Genomic DNA, 17,178 nt, shown 5'->3' with positions numbered 1-17,178 from the left:
ATCAGACTAAGCTGGGTTTAAATTTTATATCAATTATGCGTTCTTGGGCAAGTCACTTCAACTCTCAAAAGTCCAAATTTACTATTTATAAAACGGTGAGGCTAGCAGAATCTATCACATGGGACTGTGGGGACTTAGAAAAATACATGTAGAGTGTTTGCCTAGTTCCTAGCAGAGAGCAAAGGGCATGGTTAAGTGGTAACTGTTATTGCTGTTTAGGCACATGTTGGCAATAATTAGTTTGTCCCGATTAGAAACAATTAGATGGTACCTAACCTGGAATTCGAACTAGGAAATTAAACTCCAGAGCGAGTCTGGTTTAGTCTAGTGCTTGCCCTGGACTGAGCTCTGTTCTTGCTACCTTGCTTTCAAAACATGGTGGCTATCACTTTTATAATTTTTTTCATGTGTTCCATGGGTATTGCATACATTAAAAACTGCATTCTCTTGGAAAACCTGTCACTAATTTTCTGCCAGGATAATGGTCTCATGCGATTTTTGGTCTGGGGTGTGAGAGGGTCCAGGCTGTCAGGCTGTACAGCCACGTGGGCGCTGCGTCGGAGCGAGAGGCCTGGGCTGCTCCAACCGCCAGGGGGCGGTGCTCTCCGCCGCGGCCGCGGAGTGCTGCACCGCCCACTCACCACCCCCCCCACGTGGGTCCGAATGGTTAGGTCCGCCGGGCAGGTAGCGCGCTTCCGCGGCTTCCCTCCGCCCCTCTCCCTTCCCCCATTGGTAGGGGCTGCGGGTCCGGGCGGAAGTGGGGCAGGCGGGCGGGAGCGAGGCGTCGTCGTTGTATATTCATGAGGCGCGCGCAGCCCGGCATGCTAATGAGGCGGGGCGCGGCGGCTGGCTAAAGAGCGACTGGGCGGCGGCGGGCGCGGAGCTGCCGGGCGGGAGCGGCGTAGGCGAGGGGTCGCCGGCCAGCGTGAACCGGGACATGGAGCCGCCCGGCGGGAGCCTGGGGCCCGGCCGCGGGACTCGGGACAAGAAGAAGGGCCGGAGCCCAGATGAGCTGCCCTCGGCGGGCGGCGACGGCGGCAAATCTAAGAAATTTGTGAGTGTCCCTCCCATCCCGCTCCTGCCTGGCCCCGTAACCGCCCTCTGGACCCCTGCAGCCGGCCCCTGGGGCGCCTGCCCGGCTTTGGGGAGCCGCCCCCGCGCCTCCCTTCCTCGTTTCGCTGGGTCCGCAGCTCTGCAGCCCGACATCCTCTCCCTTCGGGATCTCGGGAAGCCCCGGAGTCCCACCCGGCTCTTGCCCCGGCCACCTCGGGGCTTCCCTCGTTTCCCAGCCCTTACATTCTGCCCTCCCGCCCGCATATCCCCGGCCGGCTCTCAGCCCCGTCTCTCCCCTCTCAGCCTCACTTCCTTTCTTCTTCCTCCAGTACCCGAACACGCCTCCTCTTTTTTGGTCCCCTCTTCTGAGCCCATTTTCTCTTCTTAACCTTACACCTTTTTTGGTGTTCCCGTGTTTTCTTCTCCTAAAGGTCACTTCCTTCTCCATGATTGATCCTTTTTACCTGCTAACTTTCCTCCCGCCCAGTCCCCCGTGGGCCCTCCGCCCGGTGTCACCTGATAATCCTTCCCCTCAGGAATGTTACCTGACTTGAGCCCTACCCCCCCTCCTTCTTTGGACGTTTGTCCTTGCGATTACAGGAATGGGCTCCTGCCCAGGTCGTATGGTCACTGGGGCATGACGTTTATTTGTTTACCGGTATTTCTCTATCCAGAGAACCTCTCTTTGCCCTGTTGCTTATCACTTTTCAGAGAATTAGAACTCTCACGATTATGCCCTTCTTGACCTAGGATGGTGATAAACCTCTCCTGTGGGAAGAGAGTTGGACTGCGAGTTCGAGAAGTTTGTAATTGAATTGTTTTTTATACATTTCCCATGATAACCATCTCCTCAACTCCTTTTCTACTGCCTCTTGTGCCCCAAGGCGACTATTGGCTTCCCTTTACGTGCCTGTAGAAGAGTAAGCTTTCCTCAAGTACCGGTTACTTTGAATCCGGGTCTGAAGGAATATTGATATACATGTAACCTTATCATATTTCATTAGCTTTTGCCCACACCAACGCCTCTCTCCAGGGAGCCGTTTGGTTGCTTTTTTGCTATAAAAGCTTTGTAAGATACGGGGCACTGTCCAGGAGAGGAAGAGTCTTGGATATTGATGATCATTATAATAGCTAGTTATAACTGTAGCTCTTTTGTCTTCTCTTCCAGGTATTTATGCCCTTACACTAGTGTATCTTTCTACTAAACAAGTGACTTGTAACTCTTAGTCCCACCTCCCAACATTTTGACCCAGCTCCACAAATTTGGGAAGAAAACTGATAAAGCGATGGAAACAGGAAGAAAATGTTGTTTTATGACCTAGTGTTGAGATGTTAACCCTGGAGGGTTAGGTGTTTAATTCTAAATAGAATTAAAATAGTGACTCATCTCTTCCTATTTCTAGCAAGACCAAGTGCTCCTGGACTGCCCTTTCCAGTGATATCCGAGATGTCAGTAACCATCTGTTTTTATCTGGTGAACATCTTTTTTTCCCCCCTAGAAATATAAGGTTGAAAGTATTGACACCGCCTCCTCCTTTGGTGACTAAAGCAGCATTTTTGTATGTTTCTTTAGGATAAGAATTGACCCCTCTCCCCCGTTAGCTTTCCTTCCAAAACTTAAGTTCTAGGGCTCATATTCCTTCTATTTCTATATCTTTTTGTTTTGATTTTGTTTCCATGAGTACTGTTTGACCTTCCTCACCCGAATTCCAGCTATTGCTGCTGACTTATGGTGACCTCAGTGACTTGTTTTCATGTCTTGAGTAGAATTTTATATGTACTCTATTTTATCTAACAATTGTTTATTTCACGAATTTGTGAAGTCTACTATGTGTGTGGTACTGTAAGGTGAGAAACCTGAGGAAGCACAACCCCTTTTCACCTGTCTTTTGGAACGTCAATGAAGTCTTCTGTATGTTTAATGGATTTGGCTCAGGGTTGTTGGTATTTGCTTTAGAGAGGATGGAGCTGAACCAAGTTCTCTTTTCTTTCTGCGGTGTTAGTCTTAACCCTTAATCTGCTGAATTTTTAAAACTAGCTCAGGTAATGAGGAAAATTGCATTAGTAGCTATGGAATTGGAAGGTTTCTAGGAAAGTAGTGCTGCTTAACCCTTTTATTGCCAAATATAACCTATCTCAAGGCATCAAAATATTCTTTCTTCCTCTTGCTGTTTTTATGAGAACTCTGTGGAAATGAGAGATGAGGAGAATCCACTTCTCTTTGTGTCTGTGTATGTATACGTGGGTGGGTGGAGTGGGTGAGATTGCTGGTGTGCTTTTGATACCTGTGGCTTAGTTTTCTTGAACTATAGGCTAAAACTGAACTCAAAGCTCTTTCGCCCCCTCCACCTTTTCTAAAGTATGTGTCCTCTGGAACTCCATTAAGAATGTACTGTATAAAACTGGTTTGGACTAAGTGTGCCCGAAGGTTGTTTGCATTTGAGGGGTTATAATTCCTTTAGCTGCTACATACCTTTCCTGGCTTATGCAGGTTCTAAATACGGATTGACTGATGAGAACACAGAGCTCACAAATTGTCTAAGATCTGCTCTTAGCCTCTGAGGCATCTTGTGTGGAAAAGAGATGGACCCTCAGTTTAAAAGTGTTTGGGCATCATCTTTTAAAAACACAGATTGTTAGAGGTGCTGACAGTGAGTGGCTGAAGCCAGGCTGCCTGGTATTACCCCTTGGTTCTTCATGAGTCTGTCTTCTCCTGGGTCGTGAGCATACCCCTTCTCCAGCATTATTCCATTTCCTTTGACAAGTCCTTAAGATGAAGGAAAATAAAAATTTTAGGTGAACAGAGGGTTTTCTGACTTTTCAGCAGTGATCAATGTGGGTGTCAAATAGACTGATTTCCAGAATATACGTAAGGGGAATAAGTAGAACTGGGATGTTAGGAGGCTGCAGAGTATTCCTGCATTTAATAGACTTTGCATGCATTCTCATATAATCGAGAAAGTGGTGCATTCTAAGAGAGAATATTGCTTCCTGATTTAACTAGGAGCATAACTTTGTAAAACATGAATTTTGGTGTGGGATTAGAGAGAATTTTTTTTTTCTCTTTTTGAGATGGAGTCTTGCTCTGTTGCCCAGGCTGGAGTGCAGTGGTGCAATCTCAGCTCACTGCAAGCTCCGCCTCCCGGGTTCATGCCATTCTTCTGCCTCAGCCTCCCCAGTAGCTGGGACTACAGGCACCTGCCACCACGCCCGGCTAATTTTTTTTGTATTTTTAGTAGAGACGGGGTTTCACTGTGTTAGCCAGGATGGTGTCGATCTCTTGACCTTGTGATCCGCCCACCTCGGCATCCCAAAGTGCTGGGATTACAGGCGTGAGCCACCGCGCCCGGCCCTTTTTTTTTTTTTTTTTCTTTTTCTGAGACGAGTCTTGCTCTGTCCAAGGCTGCAGTGCAGTGGCGCGATTTCGGCTCACTGCAACCTCCGCCTTCAAGCGATTCTCCTGCCTCTGCCTTCCAAGTAGCTGGGATTACAGGTGTGCACCGCCACACCCGGCTAATTTTTGTATTTTTGGTAGAGACAGGGTTTCACCATGTTGGTCAGGCTGGTCTTGAATTCGTGACCTCGTGATCCGCCAGCCTTGGCCTCCCAAAGTGCTGGGATTACAGGTGTGAGCCACCTCGCCCGGCCAAAAGAATGATTTTTACTATTATTAAAATTATTGAAATTTGTTTAATTTTGGATGCCTATATTGAGTTATGGCCGTGTTGCAGTTACACAGTCTTCTAAATGCAAAGTAATAGAGTATAAATGTTTAGTTGTAGACTCCTGTCCAAAAGGAGAGAAATTAAAGGATGCCAGGCGGAAAGAAGTGGAGTTGTTCGTGCAAGATTTCTGCTTATATCCTCTTAAAACATTAACTTTAATCCAAAAGTTTGCAGAAAACTGAACAATTTACAGAGAGCTTTGCAAAAGTTTGCAGAAAACTGAAAAATATACAGAGCACTTTGTACACTTTTTTTTAACAGATGATAAACGCAAGGATTATTTAGTTTGGAAAGAGGGAGGGGAGCCTACAGGAATGTTAGTGAGATGTTTGAGATGACAGAATGATAGCTTAAACATTTCTGCCATTCTTCCTGCCTTAAGGACAGATCGTGAGTCTACTTGGTATGGTTACCTGTACTTTCTCAAAGAAAATTCTCCCTCACAGGAGGTGAAAGTGAGGGAATGCCTTAGAATTAAAATCTCTGCCTTGGGAGAGTTGGTAAATTTTTTTTAAAAAGAGCTGAAAATTTTATGACCCGTAAATTATGTTTATTATGAAAGCTAAGAAAATAGTGAGACCTGATTTAATTTTGTTGATGGGTGCATGGGTCAGAATAATTTTGTTTCCTGTGTCATAGAATAACCTTTTGTTATTTCCCAAAGCCCTTGGTATTTTATAAATGTATTGCCAGGTTATTCTCGGGGAGTGTTATATATCTTCCATGAAATGTAATAGAGATTTAAAAGATAAGTTATATGTCACATATGATTTAGAAGAACAGGTTAAAATAATTTTTATTGATAAATACTAGGTGTTATAGAGAAGCAAAGAGTTTGTATATGCAGGTTTATATATCCCTTTTTATGTCTCAGTGGCTGAAATTATTCATGGCTACAAAAATCATCCCCATTTTGAAACAAACTTTGTATTACTTAAGTGGTTTTCTTTTTTCGTTGAGCCTCCTTTTCTCAATTACCTTTGTTTGAAAGCAGTAGGCAAAAAATTCATTTTGTGCTACCAGCAAAGCATTGGATGTTTGCCCCTCCTTGGGGTTAGGTGAGACAAAGCCACACTCTCCCCTTGCCTGGCTGCCTGTCACCTCCTCCCTGTGTTTTTATTCCTTTCCTACTTCTGTGGGGGCTGATTTGAGCCCTATGAATAGCCAGGCCTTTGGGGAATTAGGGGCAGTCAGAAGCTGTTTATACTAAAATTTCTTAAAACCTTTAAGCTAAAATTGAAAAGTAAAGAATAATTACTATGAACATATTTTACTGTATTTTCTCCTTTTTTTTTAACAAATTTCTTAGGATCAAGAAACCCTTTTTAAGGAAGTAAAAGAATTACTGAAGGAAAAGAGAAATAGACCAATATTTTAATGAATTTTACCACTGATTACAAGATAACTCTCATTGTTCTTTCAACTTTGAAATTTTTACTTCCATCCATTATTAAATCTTACTGTGAATGCTACCCTTAAAACTTCAGAGTTGGAAGGGACTTTAAATGTCATCAAGTCCAAACACCCACTCAGTGCAACAGTCACTTCTTGCAGTTGTAGGTTGGAAACATCAGGGGGCTAAGAGGTGGAAATTGGATGAACAAGTGGAGGAGGAGGAGCAGAAATTTTGGATTCTACATTTCCTTTACTAAATTTCAGGATCTTGGGAATGGCTGGAGTAGTAGAAAGAGATTATATAAAAGGAACAGATAATACTAGAAGCTGTGAGATTGAAAGGAAAAAGAGTGAAGAAATTGGCTATTGCTTGGCTCTGTAACAGTTAGGGAGAGTCAATTTGCCCTTTAAATATTTGTTTAAATTTCTTTCCTCCAAGGCGGGGGATAGAACAGATAAGGGGATGCAAATGAGAATTAGCATAATGGAATTGAATTAAAGGAAACATTCTCTTATGGAAGATGGGAAAATTCCATCCTTGGTGGTGGTTGTGACTGGTCCTTAGTAGCTATCTGGGCACTTTGTTAGGGTGGCAAATACAGGTAAAGTTTATGGTGTCCTGTATAATTTTCTGGATTTCTGATTTTGTGACTTATTTCCTGTCTTGTGAGTAGTATCATCTGAAGGCTTTGGATTTGTAATTTCTTTTAAGATTTAAAATACTGTAAGGACCCAAGACAGGATGATTTATAAACCATTTTTGATACTGAAGGTCACAGAAAACCAAAGAGCATACATTGGTAGTTGGCCTTACATCTCAGATCTGTCTGTGTTTTATTTTCAGCGTCAGAACTTTAAGATCAGGTAGAAAAGATACCCTTCATCTCTATTTTTACAGCATTATTGATGTATAATTAAAATACAATAAACTGCATATTTATTCATGAAACCATTTCTATAGTCAAGATAATGAATATAGCAGTCACCTTCAAGTTTCCTCCTTCTCCCTTTGTTATCCCTCTCTCTCACCCATCCTCGTCCTCCCATCTCCAGATTACCACTAATTTTCTTTCTGTAACTATAGATTAGTTTGTGTTTTCTAGAATTTTATATAAATGGAATCATACAGTATGAACCCTTTTGCTGGGGGCTTCTTTTATTGTGATGTGTGGTCTTGCATATATCAATAGCTTATTCCTTTATATTGTTGAGTACTATTACATTTATGGATTTACACAATTTGTTTATTCATTTACCCTATTGATGGACATTTGGGGTGTTCCCATTTTGGGGAGTGCAATTTTTGTCTGTGAACATTCACGTACAACTTTTTGGGCTGGACATATGTCTTCATTTCTCTTGGGTAAGTACCCATGAGTGGAATGACTGGGTCATATGGCAGATCTATGCTTAATTGAGAAATTGCCAAACTGTTTTCCAAACTTGTATCATTTTACATTATTACCGGCAATGTATAAAAGTTCCAATTTCCTGTCAGCTCTTAGTATGATCAGTCTTAAATTTCAGCCATTCTAGTGGGTATGTGGTGATGTCTCAGTATGCTTTATTTATTCATTTATTTATTTATTTTTGAGACGGAGTTTCACTCTTGTCGCTCAGGCTGGAGTACAGTGGCACAATCTCGGATTACTGGAGCCTCTGCCTCCCAGGTTCAAGGGATTCTCCTGCCTCAGCCACCTGAGTAGCTGGGATTACAGGAGGCTGCCACCACACCCAGCTAATTTTTATATTTTTAGTAGAGATGGGGTTTCATCATGTTGGCCAAGCTGGTCTTGAACTCCTAACCTCAGGTGATCCACCCGCCTCGGCCTCCCAATGTGCTGGGATTACAGGCGTGAGCCACTGTGCCCAGCTGCAGTATGCTTTAATTTGTCATTCCCTAATGATGTTGAACATCTTTTCTTGTCCTTACTTGCTGTTTATATATCTTTCTTAAGAATCTGTTCAAGATTTTGCCCATTTGCTATGTATTGTCCTTGAAGAATCTGCTCATGATTTTTCCTTCCTTCCTTCCTTCCTTCCTTCCTTCCTCCTTCTGTCTTTTGTCTTTCTTTTGTCTGTCTGTCTTTCTTTTGTCTGTCTTTCATTCTGTCTTTGAAATGGTAGTCTCACTCTGTTGCCTAAGTTGGAATGCAGTGGTGCAGTCATGGCTCAGTGCAGCCTTAATCTCCTGGGCTTCAGGAATCCTGTCTCAGCCTCACAAGTAGCTGGGACTACAGGCGTGTGTCACCACTTCTGCCTGTCTTTTCATTTTCCTAACAGTGTATTTTGAAGAACCAAAAAACTTAATTTTGATGGAGTCCAATTTTTTTTTCATTTTTGTTTTGTGTGTTATATTTCAAAAATCTTTGCTAAAATTATGGTCACTAAGATTTTCTCCTCTGTTTTGTTTTTTGTTGCTGATAAAAGAGAATGGATCTCACTTTGTTGCCTGGGCTGGAGTGCAGTGGCATAATCATAGCTCACTGCAGCCTTGAAACTCCTGGGCTCAGCCTCCCCAGTACCTGAGACCACCATGCCTGGCTAATTTTTCTTTTCTTTTCTTTTCTTTTTTTCTTTTTTTGAGGCAGGGTCTCACTCTGTCACCCAATCTGGAGTGCAGTGGTGCAATGACAACTCAGTTGCAGCATCAACCTCCTGGGCTCAAGCAATCCAACTGCCTCGGTCTCCTGGAGTATCTGGGACTACCGGCATGCACCGCAATGCCTGGCTGATTTTTTATTTTTCATTTTTTTTTTTAATAGTGATGAGGTTTCACTATGTTGCCCAGGCTGGTCTTGAACTCTTGGGCTCAAGTGATCCTCCTACCTTGGCCTCCCAAAGTGCTGGCATTAAGGCATGAGCCACTGCACCTGGCCTAATTTTTTTTATGTTTTATTTTTGTAGAAATGAGGTCTCACTAGGCGGGGGTACGGTGGCTCATGCCTGTAATCCCAGCACTCTCAGAGGCTGAGGTGGGCGGATCACGAGGTCAGGAGTTTGAGACCAGCCTGGCCAAGAGACCAGCCCGTCCAATGTGGTGAAACCCCGTTTCTACTAAAAATACAAAAATTAGGCCGGGCACAGTGGCTCACACCTGTAATCCCAGCACTTTGGGAGGTTAGGGTGGGCGGATCACGAGATGAAGAGATCGAGACCATCCTGGCCAACATGGTGAAACCCCGTCTCTACTAAAAATACAAAAATTAGCTGGATGTAGTGGTGCGCGCCTGTAATCCCAGCTACTCGGGAGGCTGAGGCAGGAGAATCACTTGAACCTGGGAGGTGGAGGTTGCGGTGAGCCTGAGCCGAGATTGTGCCACTGCACTCCAGCCTGGCGATAGAGTGAGACTGTCTCAAAAAAACACAAACAAACAAAAAAAAATTAGCCAGGTGTGGTGGCGGGTGCCTGTAATCCCAGCTACTCGGGAGGCTGAGGCAGGAGAATTGCTTGAACCCAGGAGACGGAGATTGCACTGAGCCATAGATTGTGCCATTGCACACCAGCTTGGGCGACAGAGCGAGACTCCAACTCAGGAAAAAAAAAAAAGAAAGAAAGAAATGAGGTCTCACTATGTTGCCCAGGCTGGTCTCGAACTCCTGGCGTCAAGTGATCCTCCTGCCTTGGCCTCCCAAAGCACTGGGATTACAAGTGTGAGCCACTGTGCTCAGCTGCACTCTTTTCTTCTAGAACTTGTATAGATTTAGCTTTTAAATTTGCCTCTTTTCTGTCATGCACATGTGAGTTCCACATGTTCACCTTGGGATATAAATTGTCACCTGTGGTCAACACAGAACATTTCTGATACTCTGAGGCTTTCGGGACTTTCATTCCATTTATCGTGGAAGCATTTTTGTCTTGTTAGATGGTGGTGGTAGCAACCTTTTGTTTTCCTGTATTCAGTATACTACAGATTGTGTAATGCCAGTCTTCCTGTTTATAAATATTAATGAATGTTTAGCATCTTTATAGATAAGGAAAATTAATTCATTCCAGACTAGGAAAGGGAATAATAACAATAACAGTAGCAGTAATAAAAGCAGTTGTTTGTTGCATACTTAACTGTATCCCTAGTGCAGTGCTAAAGAGCCTTAGATTTATTATCTCATTAATCTCTACATTGACCTTATAAAATAGGTACTGTTATTATTCCCATTTTATAAGTAATGAAACTGGGACTCAGATCAAGCAGCCTGCTTGAAGACATAGAACTAGTTAGTGACAGAGCTAGGATTCAGACCTAGGCCTAGCTGATTCAAAACTCATGGACTTATTCACTACATTGTACTGACAGTTTATGTGTTTCCAGTTTTTGTGCCTGCAGTGTAAAACTGGACTGCAGTGTAAGAGTATTCACTGCTAGGAATTGCTTAGAAAATTTTGGTGGTATTCCCTTAGAGTTCTTTGGTCATCTACAGTCTATTAAAATGAACTGGATTCTCCTAGAGTTCAGTTGGCAGGAAAAAAGTACTAGGCTTAGATATAAAAAGTGTAGTGGCTAAATGCCTGGTTTTTTTGCATTTAGTAATTTAGACTTTGAAGCCATTGGAAGAATCTTAATTAAACCTTTTGTAGGCATGAAAAAATAGCTATTACGGTGCTTGCAAAACCTATCTTTCCCTTGGCTCATGAGTTATTAGGATGATGCTTAAATTATTATTTTTTAATATAACTGTGTCTCCTTTGTAAGTAGAACAGCTCTAACAGCATCACCTGTCAGGAGTTTTAGTTGTTTAAATTGCTGAGAGCCACAAGTAGTGGTAACAATGTTACAGGAAGGGGGAAGCTGTTACTAGACCATCTCTATAGTTATCCTTTTTATATTTTAAATTTGACGTTTGGTATTCTTAAAGACCTCTGTTTGTGCCCCTGAAATTTGACTGTTGTAATGATTGCAAATGGCTAATAACCAGGATCTCTTCTGAGTCTGGGAACTGCTGAAGTTTGTTCTTTAGACCTGGCAGTTATTTGCCAGGGGTTAATAATTAAGACATTGCCACAGAGGTCCAAGTACCTGGAACTGGGATTTGTTTCTGGTGACTGGTGGTGAGGAGTAGGGAACAGAGTTTCTCTTGATTTCCTGAGTACACGTATCTACTGTAGATCCAAAGACTGACCAAGAAGTCATGAGAGTGTCCTATCAGGTTCAGTTCTTGCTCTTTAAGACATTGTAATTTCAACCACGTCTATAAAAGAGGGATAGAAAAAGCTCTAAGGCTGTGATCTTAGACTTTAAATGCTGTAGAAATTCATAGAAGTGAGGGAATTAAGTGGAAAGGCTACTGGACTGACAGAAGGCCTAAGTTTCAAAATCTTAGAATGCTGGAGTCAAAAGGATGCTAAGAATTATCTAATTCAACCCCCTTATTTTTTATTTTTTGAGTCAGAGTCTTACTCTGTTGCCCAGGCTGGAGTGCAGTGGTGCAGTCATGGCCCACTGCAGCCTGGAACGCCTGGGCTCAAACAGTCCTCCCACCTCAGCCTCCAGAGTAGCTGGGATACAGGCATATGCCACCAGTTACTTTATAGATTAAGAAATGTTGACTAGACAAGTGATCTGTCCAAATTTAAAACTGGAAATAGAACCTTTATCTCCCACCCCGTCTGAATTATTCTTTCCATATGTAGCTGCTGAGTTGTGTCTTTACCACTAATTAACCATGTGAACTCTAAGCAAGTTATTTTACTTTTCTTTGTCTTTTTATCTCTTGTAAAATTAGGGGGTTATTGTGAATCATTTCTAACTTCTCTGCTAATGCCCCAGATACTGTAAATGACCCAGAATGTAATTGCGGGCAGTGTTAACTTAGCTTCCTAGAAGATGGGGGATATGACTAGGCCTTGAATAAAATCCAAGATTTGGCAGAGTAGAGAGGGAAAGAATTCATGAGATGGGGAGCAGTAGAACAAAGGCTTAGGTGTGAGTGGCTGTAGTAAAGAGAAATGGCCTGATTATAGCAATTATATGAGGTTTAGTAGAACCATTTAAGAAAGGTAAAGCCACTTCATAGAAATTATTTTATCCCTGGTAAGGGCTTTAAGGTTCCCTTTCTATAAAAACCTGCAGAAAGCAGGATTGAAAATTAGCATTTTGTAACAGGTTGTAATACATGTTGATGTCCATTTTTGGCCATGTGATATGTGGTGGTGACAGTAAGTACATTGGAATATCCAAGAAGGAATAGTGTTAAGGTCAGTTTTCAGCAAGTTATTTCCACTAGTTAGATGGAGTTTAGAAAGTTAAGCTTATTTGATTTTAAGTCCTTACCAATTTTAATACATCGATCTTTTTAGACTTTCAGAAATTAATCTAGATTTTAAAAGATGTGACTCTTCAGCTGGATCTCAAGGATGTATAAGAAAATTATGGGATCAGATGGGTAATGCCATTCTGGAAACAATCTGAGTCTATCTTTGGGCCCTGTTGTTTCTTCTAAATGTTCTCCAATACAGTACAATTTAGCTTTTGATTGCATACTTATTTGAAGTATTCTTCTGTCTTTCTTGAATGCAAAAATATATGTTTATATCTTATTTTGGGGTCTTATCTCCCATCTAGATTGTAAGGTTTCTAAGAGTAGTGGTAGTATTTAGCTCATGTTAGTTAATATCCTTTATGTATTTTATATTTTAGTTTTAATGTTAACCTTGGGAATCTTTTTTTTTTCTTTTTTCTCATCTTAAGGTTTGCTTCCTTTTTTTTTTCTTTTAATAGCCTTGGGAATCTTGATTATTTTCAAGGCTCTCTGTTTCTGTGATCTAATATAGGAGACTGACAGTTTTGAAAACATTAATTCTCTCTCACCAAAGTAACTATGGGGCAGAGAGAATCACTAATGTAACTATACCTGACCAGAAGAACTCTGTTGAGAAGAGATTATTATTTATCTCTGGAGAGAGAGAGAGTTTTGACTTGTGTTTAATGAAAGAACATGTCTGTAGGATTTAAAAAAACTCTACGTTATTTTACATAGTGTAAGGCTATCAACTTTTATTATTAAAAATGAAAGCAGGCACTTTGGGAGGCCGAGGTGGGCAGATCACCTGAGGTCAGGAGTTCAAGACCAGCCTGGCCAACATGGTGAAACCCCGTCTCTACTAAAAATACAAAAATTAGCCAGGCGTAGTGGTGCCCAGCTGTAGTCCCAGCTAACTGGAAGGCCAAGGCAGGAGAATTGCTTGAACCCAGGAGGTGGAGGTTGCCGTGAGTCGAGATTGCGCCATTGCACTCCAGCCTGGGCGACAGAGCGAGACTCTGTCTCAAAATAAATAAATAAATAAAAATGAAAGCAGGATTTGACTCAGTGCCCTTAGGGATTGTTATATACATTTAAAGTGAATAATTGCTAAGTTCCCATATTATTTGAATCTATTAATATGATCTTTAATGGCTACAGAAAGGTTTACATTGAATATTAAATGAAGAGAACAAGGAAGAGTTTTCAAGTCCTCAGGATATGTCTGGATATCCACAAAAAGTACTAGTGGCAGTAGGAGTGCACCATTTTTTTCATAAGCACATATACTCCCACCCAGAGCTATAATTCCTTCAGTTCCTTCATTTGGACATAGAAGCAAAATAGTTTTGGACTATTCTAAAATTATTTCATCTTGCATGGGGCCTAGAGGGATATTTTTAGTTTTCTTAGTTTTTGTGAAAGATGTGTGTCAGGCTTAGAGGTCTCTAGTGATTTCTTTCTTGATTCTTGTATTTTTAAAAGATGGGAGTTGGTCTTAGTTGGCAGCTCTTTGCATCCGCCAGGGCTGTTCGTTACTTACTTCTAGGTCTGTGGGTGACGTCTGTTTCCTGTGATTGAAACCGCAAGAAGAAGTGGTGAGAAGCCACTGTAGGATATGTATTATCAGGCAAGCAGCAGGCATTGGGCTGCCCTCAAAAAGAGCAGTAGTACCTAAGTACAGTCTTTAAGGAGTCGGAAGAGACCCTAGAAATGATCTGACCCAGCCTCTTAAAATTAGGAGGACACTGAGGCCTAGTGGTATTAAGTTGCTCAAAGTCGTATAATTAGATGACCTAGGTTTTAGACTCCACTAATATTCTTCTCAGTATTCTTTCTCACATTGCATTGTCATACCTAAACTTTGTAACTATGCCTTGTCTAGAGTGTTTCCTTAAGCAAAATACCACTGGAGAAGAGTAAATACCGATAGGCATTTTGCATATGGTAATTGGATGATGATGTTTTGCTTTTAGATGATGTGCTAATGATTTTTTGTGTGTGCTTTTTTTTGAAAACACATATATATTTTTGAAACAATATGTAAGAACCCCAAATTTCTATTTTTCATTTTTATTTTACATAGTGTTTGTATATTTAGTCATTATCTCTATGCATATTTTTACAACATTGCCTTTATAGTTTACAGATGTTTTTTGCTTTAAAAATAGTGTCATAAAAATTTTCCAGCTTTCTAATCTTTGAAAATTGCCACCTTAATTTGAAATGGAAATGTATGTGTATTCTAAAAGTGATAGTTTTTTTCTAAGAAAATACAAATGTATATAAAAAGAGTAAAACAGTCCCATACTTTGTTTTTCAGAAATTAATTTTTTTTTAATGGTTAGAACCAAAGAGAACAGTACATGATACATGGAAGTTTCTTTGGATCCTAAGTACTTTGGCATGAAATTCTGTGTGTGTTTGTGTTAGAACATAGTTCAACACAAGTACAATTGCTAGAAGTATCAGAACAACTTTATTTTAACACTTGCTTATATTTCTGGTGGTAGAGAAATAAGATTTCATCTTCATGCTCTTCTCCCCTCCTCCCTAAGATTTTTTCAAAATCTTATTCTGAATGTGTACCAGGCCAGAAAATATTTACTATGGTTTCATAGGATCAAGTCTGGCTTATTGAGTAGTAGTATAATTTTTGGATTAGTTAAGTGGTTGTCAGTAGGGGTAGGATTATTTCTGGGTATTCAGGAGTGGTGTGAGGATACAAAAAAGAGATTATTTAGAAATGAAAGGACTTTGGGAATGGGATTTAAAACAAGGTGTCCTCATACTTGGTGCCTGTATGTAGAAGTGGTAGCAGTTGCAGAAACTTCCTGCTGTCTGCTAGGCTTTGGGTGTGTCACACACATGCCCACCCTTGAGGAAGAGTAGATGTCCTGCTACTCACATCATAACATGGGAGGAGAAGACAGTTGCTACGGCGATTGGGAAACAGCATTCCTGAGTCACTGACTATTTCTAAATGAATGGACAACACCCCTTTTTTTAAAGGAGTGATCGCAGTCTTCTCTAAGCTCAGGCAGCAGAGGGAGAGGCCTAGTAAGAAAGGAAGAGCAAGTATCAATATTTGAAGCTTGAGAAATATGTTGAAATTTTGGAAAAATTGGTTAACATTATGTTTTGTGTCCTGTATATGTATTCAAAAGTTGTATTGGAACCTTAGAATGTTTGAAAGGAAGGAAGCTTTGCTTACTGTTCTCTCACCAAATGACAGACTATGCATGCTGGCTTTCACCTTCTGAACAGCAGAAGATAGCAGTGTGCCTGCTACACCTTGTGATACTTGATAGGAAAGTAGGACTTCCAGACTCTGAGCACTTTCTCTATTAGCAGCTTGTTTGCCCAAACGATGTGTGCTTTATAGTACAAGGGCTGGCAGTTTGTATGGATGGACTTGGAGGAATGCAGCATCCTCAGCCTGGTTTCTACCTGTTCTGCTGTGCTGGAATAGTGAAACCCGCGTGGCCTTTCCTCCTTCCCTCTGGGCTATCAACTACCTAGGGTGCCGGCTGCCAGTTGCAGGGCTTTAGGATGAGCTGAGCTGTAGGCAAAAAGTTACTTTTCCCTTTCCCCAAGATACTTGCCTTCTTGGTCTATTAGAGAAGTGATACTTTGGACGTGTTAGAGGATCCAATTCTAATATTAGGATAGTTTTCCCCTCATTTTAATTATAATTGGGAAATAAGGTTTATTGGAAAGCGGACTCACCAACAGTTTTAGACAGTTGTGCAGGACATTAAGTTAGTTGCTTTACATTTATAAGTAAATTATTTCAAATTTATAAGCAAATTATTGAAATACAGAATGGACTATAGTTACTACTGTTCTTTATACGGCATTTCTAACTTGTGCTTGACATTGGCAACTGCCTAGAATCTTTCATTGCTCCCAGGTAGGGTTAGGAAAAAGATGCTGATTTTCGAAGGCAGGGGTAGATTGATAGAACTCTTTTAATTAGGAATAAAAGATCTTGGACTGTCTTCTAATATGTTTCCTTTGTTGGCTGTTGTATGAATTCTAACAAGTTTATTATTTATTTATGTTTTCTCAGCTTTATTGAGGTATAATTGACATACAAATTGTTTATGGTACACAACGTGTTGTTTTGATATATGTATACATTGTAGAACTAATGAGTTTACCTCTCCAGTGCTTAGTTTAGCTGTGGGGCTGCTGAGGCACTGTGAACCAAATGGAGGAGCTGCTACAGTCTTACCTAATCCTTCAGCACTTTTTCAAACTCAGTGGTCATGGAGAACATGAGCCTATCATTTGCATTTCTGGGGACTGCTAGGTAATCTTCAGCCTTCTTTCCCTTAAACACATTTAGCTTTTCTAGGTTTATAGTTTATATTTTTAAATTCCTGGTCATTTTGTGCCCCTCTTCTAGACTTCCTTTCCTCTGAGGTACCCTTTTTCTTTCCTTTATTTTCTTTTTGAAGTGAGTACTCCAACTCTACACAACTCCTATGTAGGCTGCAGGCACCAATAAGTGGTGATGTCCGAATCTAGTTTGTTTCTCTGTAAGTGCTAGATGAAATATTGATTCAATTGCTGTTGTCTTTGGGCCATTCCTTGGGATGAAAGGGAAAGTTCTTCTGTGCATTTGAAGTTGTCCATTATTTCATTTTCTCTAGTTCTCACTGACTTCTGTTGAAGGAGTGGGAATTGAAGAAGGGAAACTAGCCAGTTTCAGTGGTTCCATCATATATTATTTAACTTTTACAAAGTACTTTGCAAAACAAAG

The 17,178-nt window shown here is 41.1% G+C and overlaps 1 protein-coding gene across 3 annotated transcripts in view; it reads left to right on the top strand.

The window, feature by feature from the left end:
* Positions 1-769: 769 nt before the first annotated feature.
* Positions 770-17,178, top strand: part of DIAPH1 (diaphanous related formin 1) — a 103,889-nt gene continuing 87,480 nt past the window's right edge. For 2 of the 3 annotated variants that reach the window (XM_054489331.2, XM_063665574.1), the window contains exon 1: positions 770-1,054. In XM_054489331.2, the coding sequence (XP_054345306.1) occupies positions 938-1,054 (117 nt within the window). In that variant the 5' untranslated portion in view covers positions 770-937. The remainder of the gene's footprint in view (positions 1,055-17,178) is intronic. The other variant, XM_054489332.2, reaches the window with a different exon arrangement.

This window comes from Pongo pygmaeus, chromosome 4 (assembly GCF_028885625.2).
Source record: "Pongo pygmaeus isolate AG05252 chromosome 4, NHGRI_mPonPyg2-v2.0_pri, whole genome shotgun sequence".
Lineage (NCBI taxonomy): Eukaryota > Metazoa > Chordata > Mammalia > Primates > Hominidae > Pongo > Pongo pygmaeus.
The sequence above is the reverse complement of the archived record's forward strand: the minus strand, read 5'-3'. Positions and strand labels throughout refer to the sequence as shown.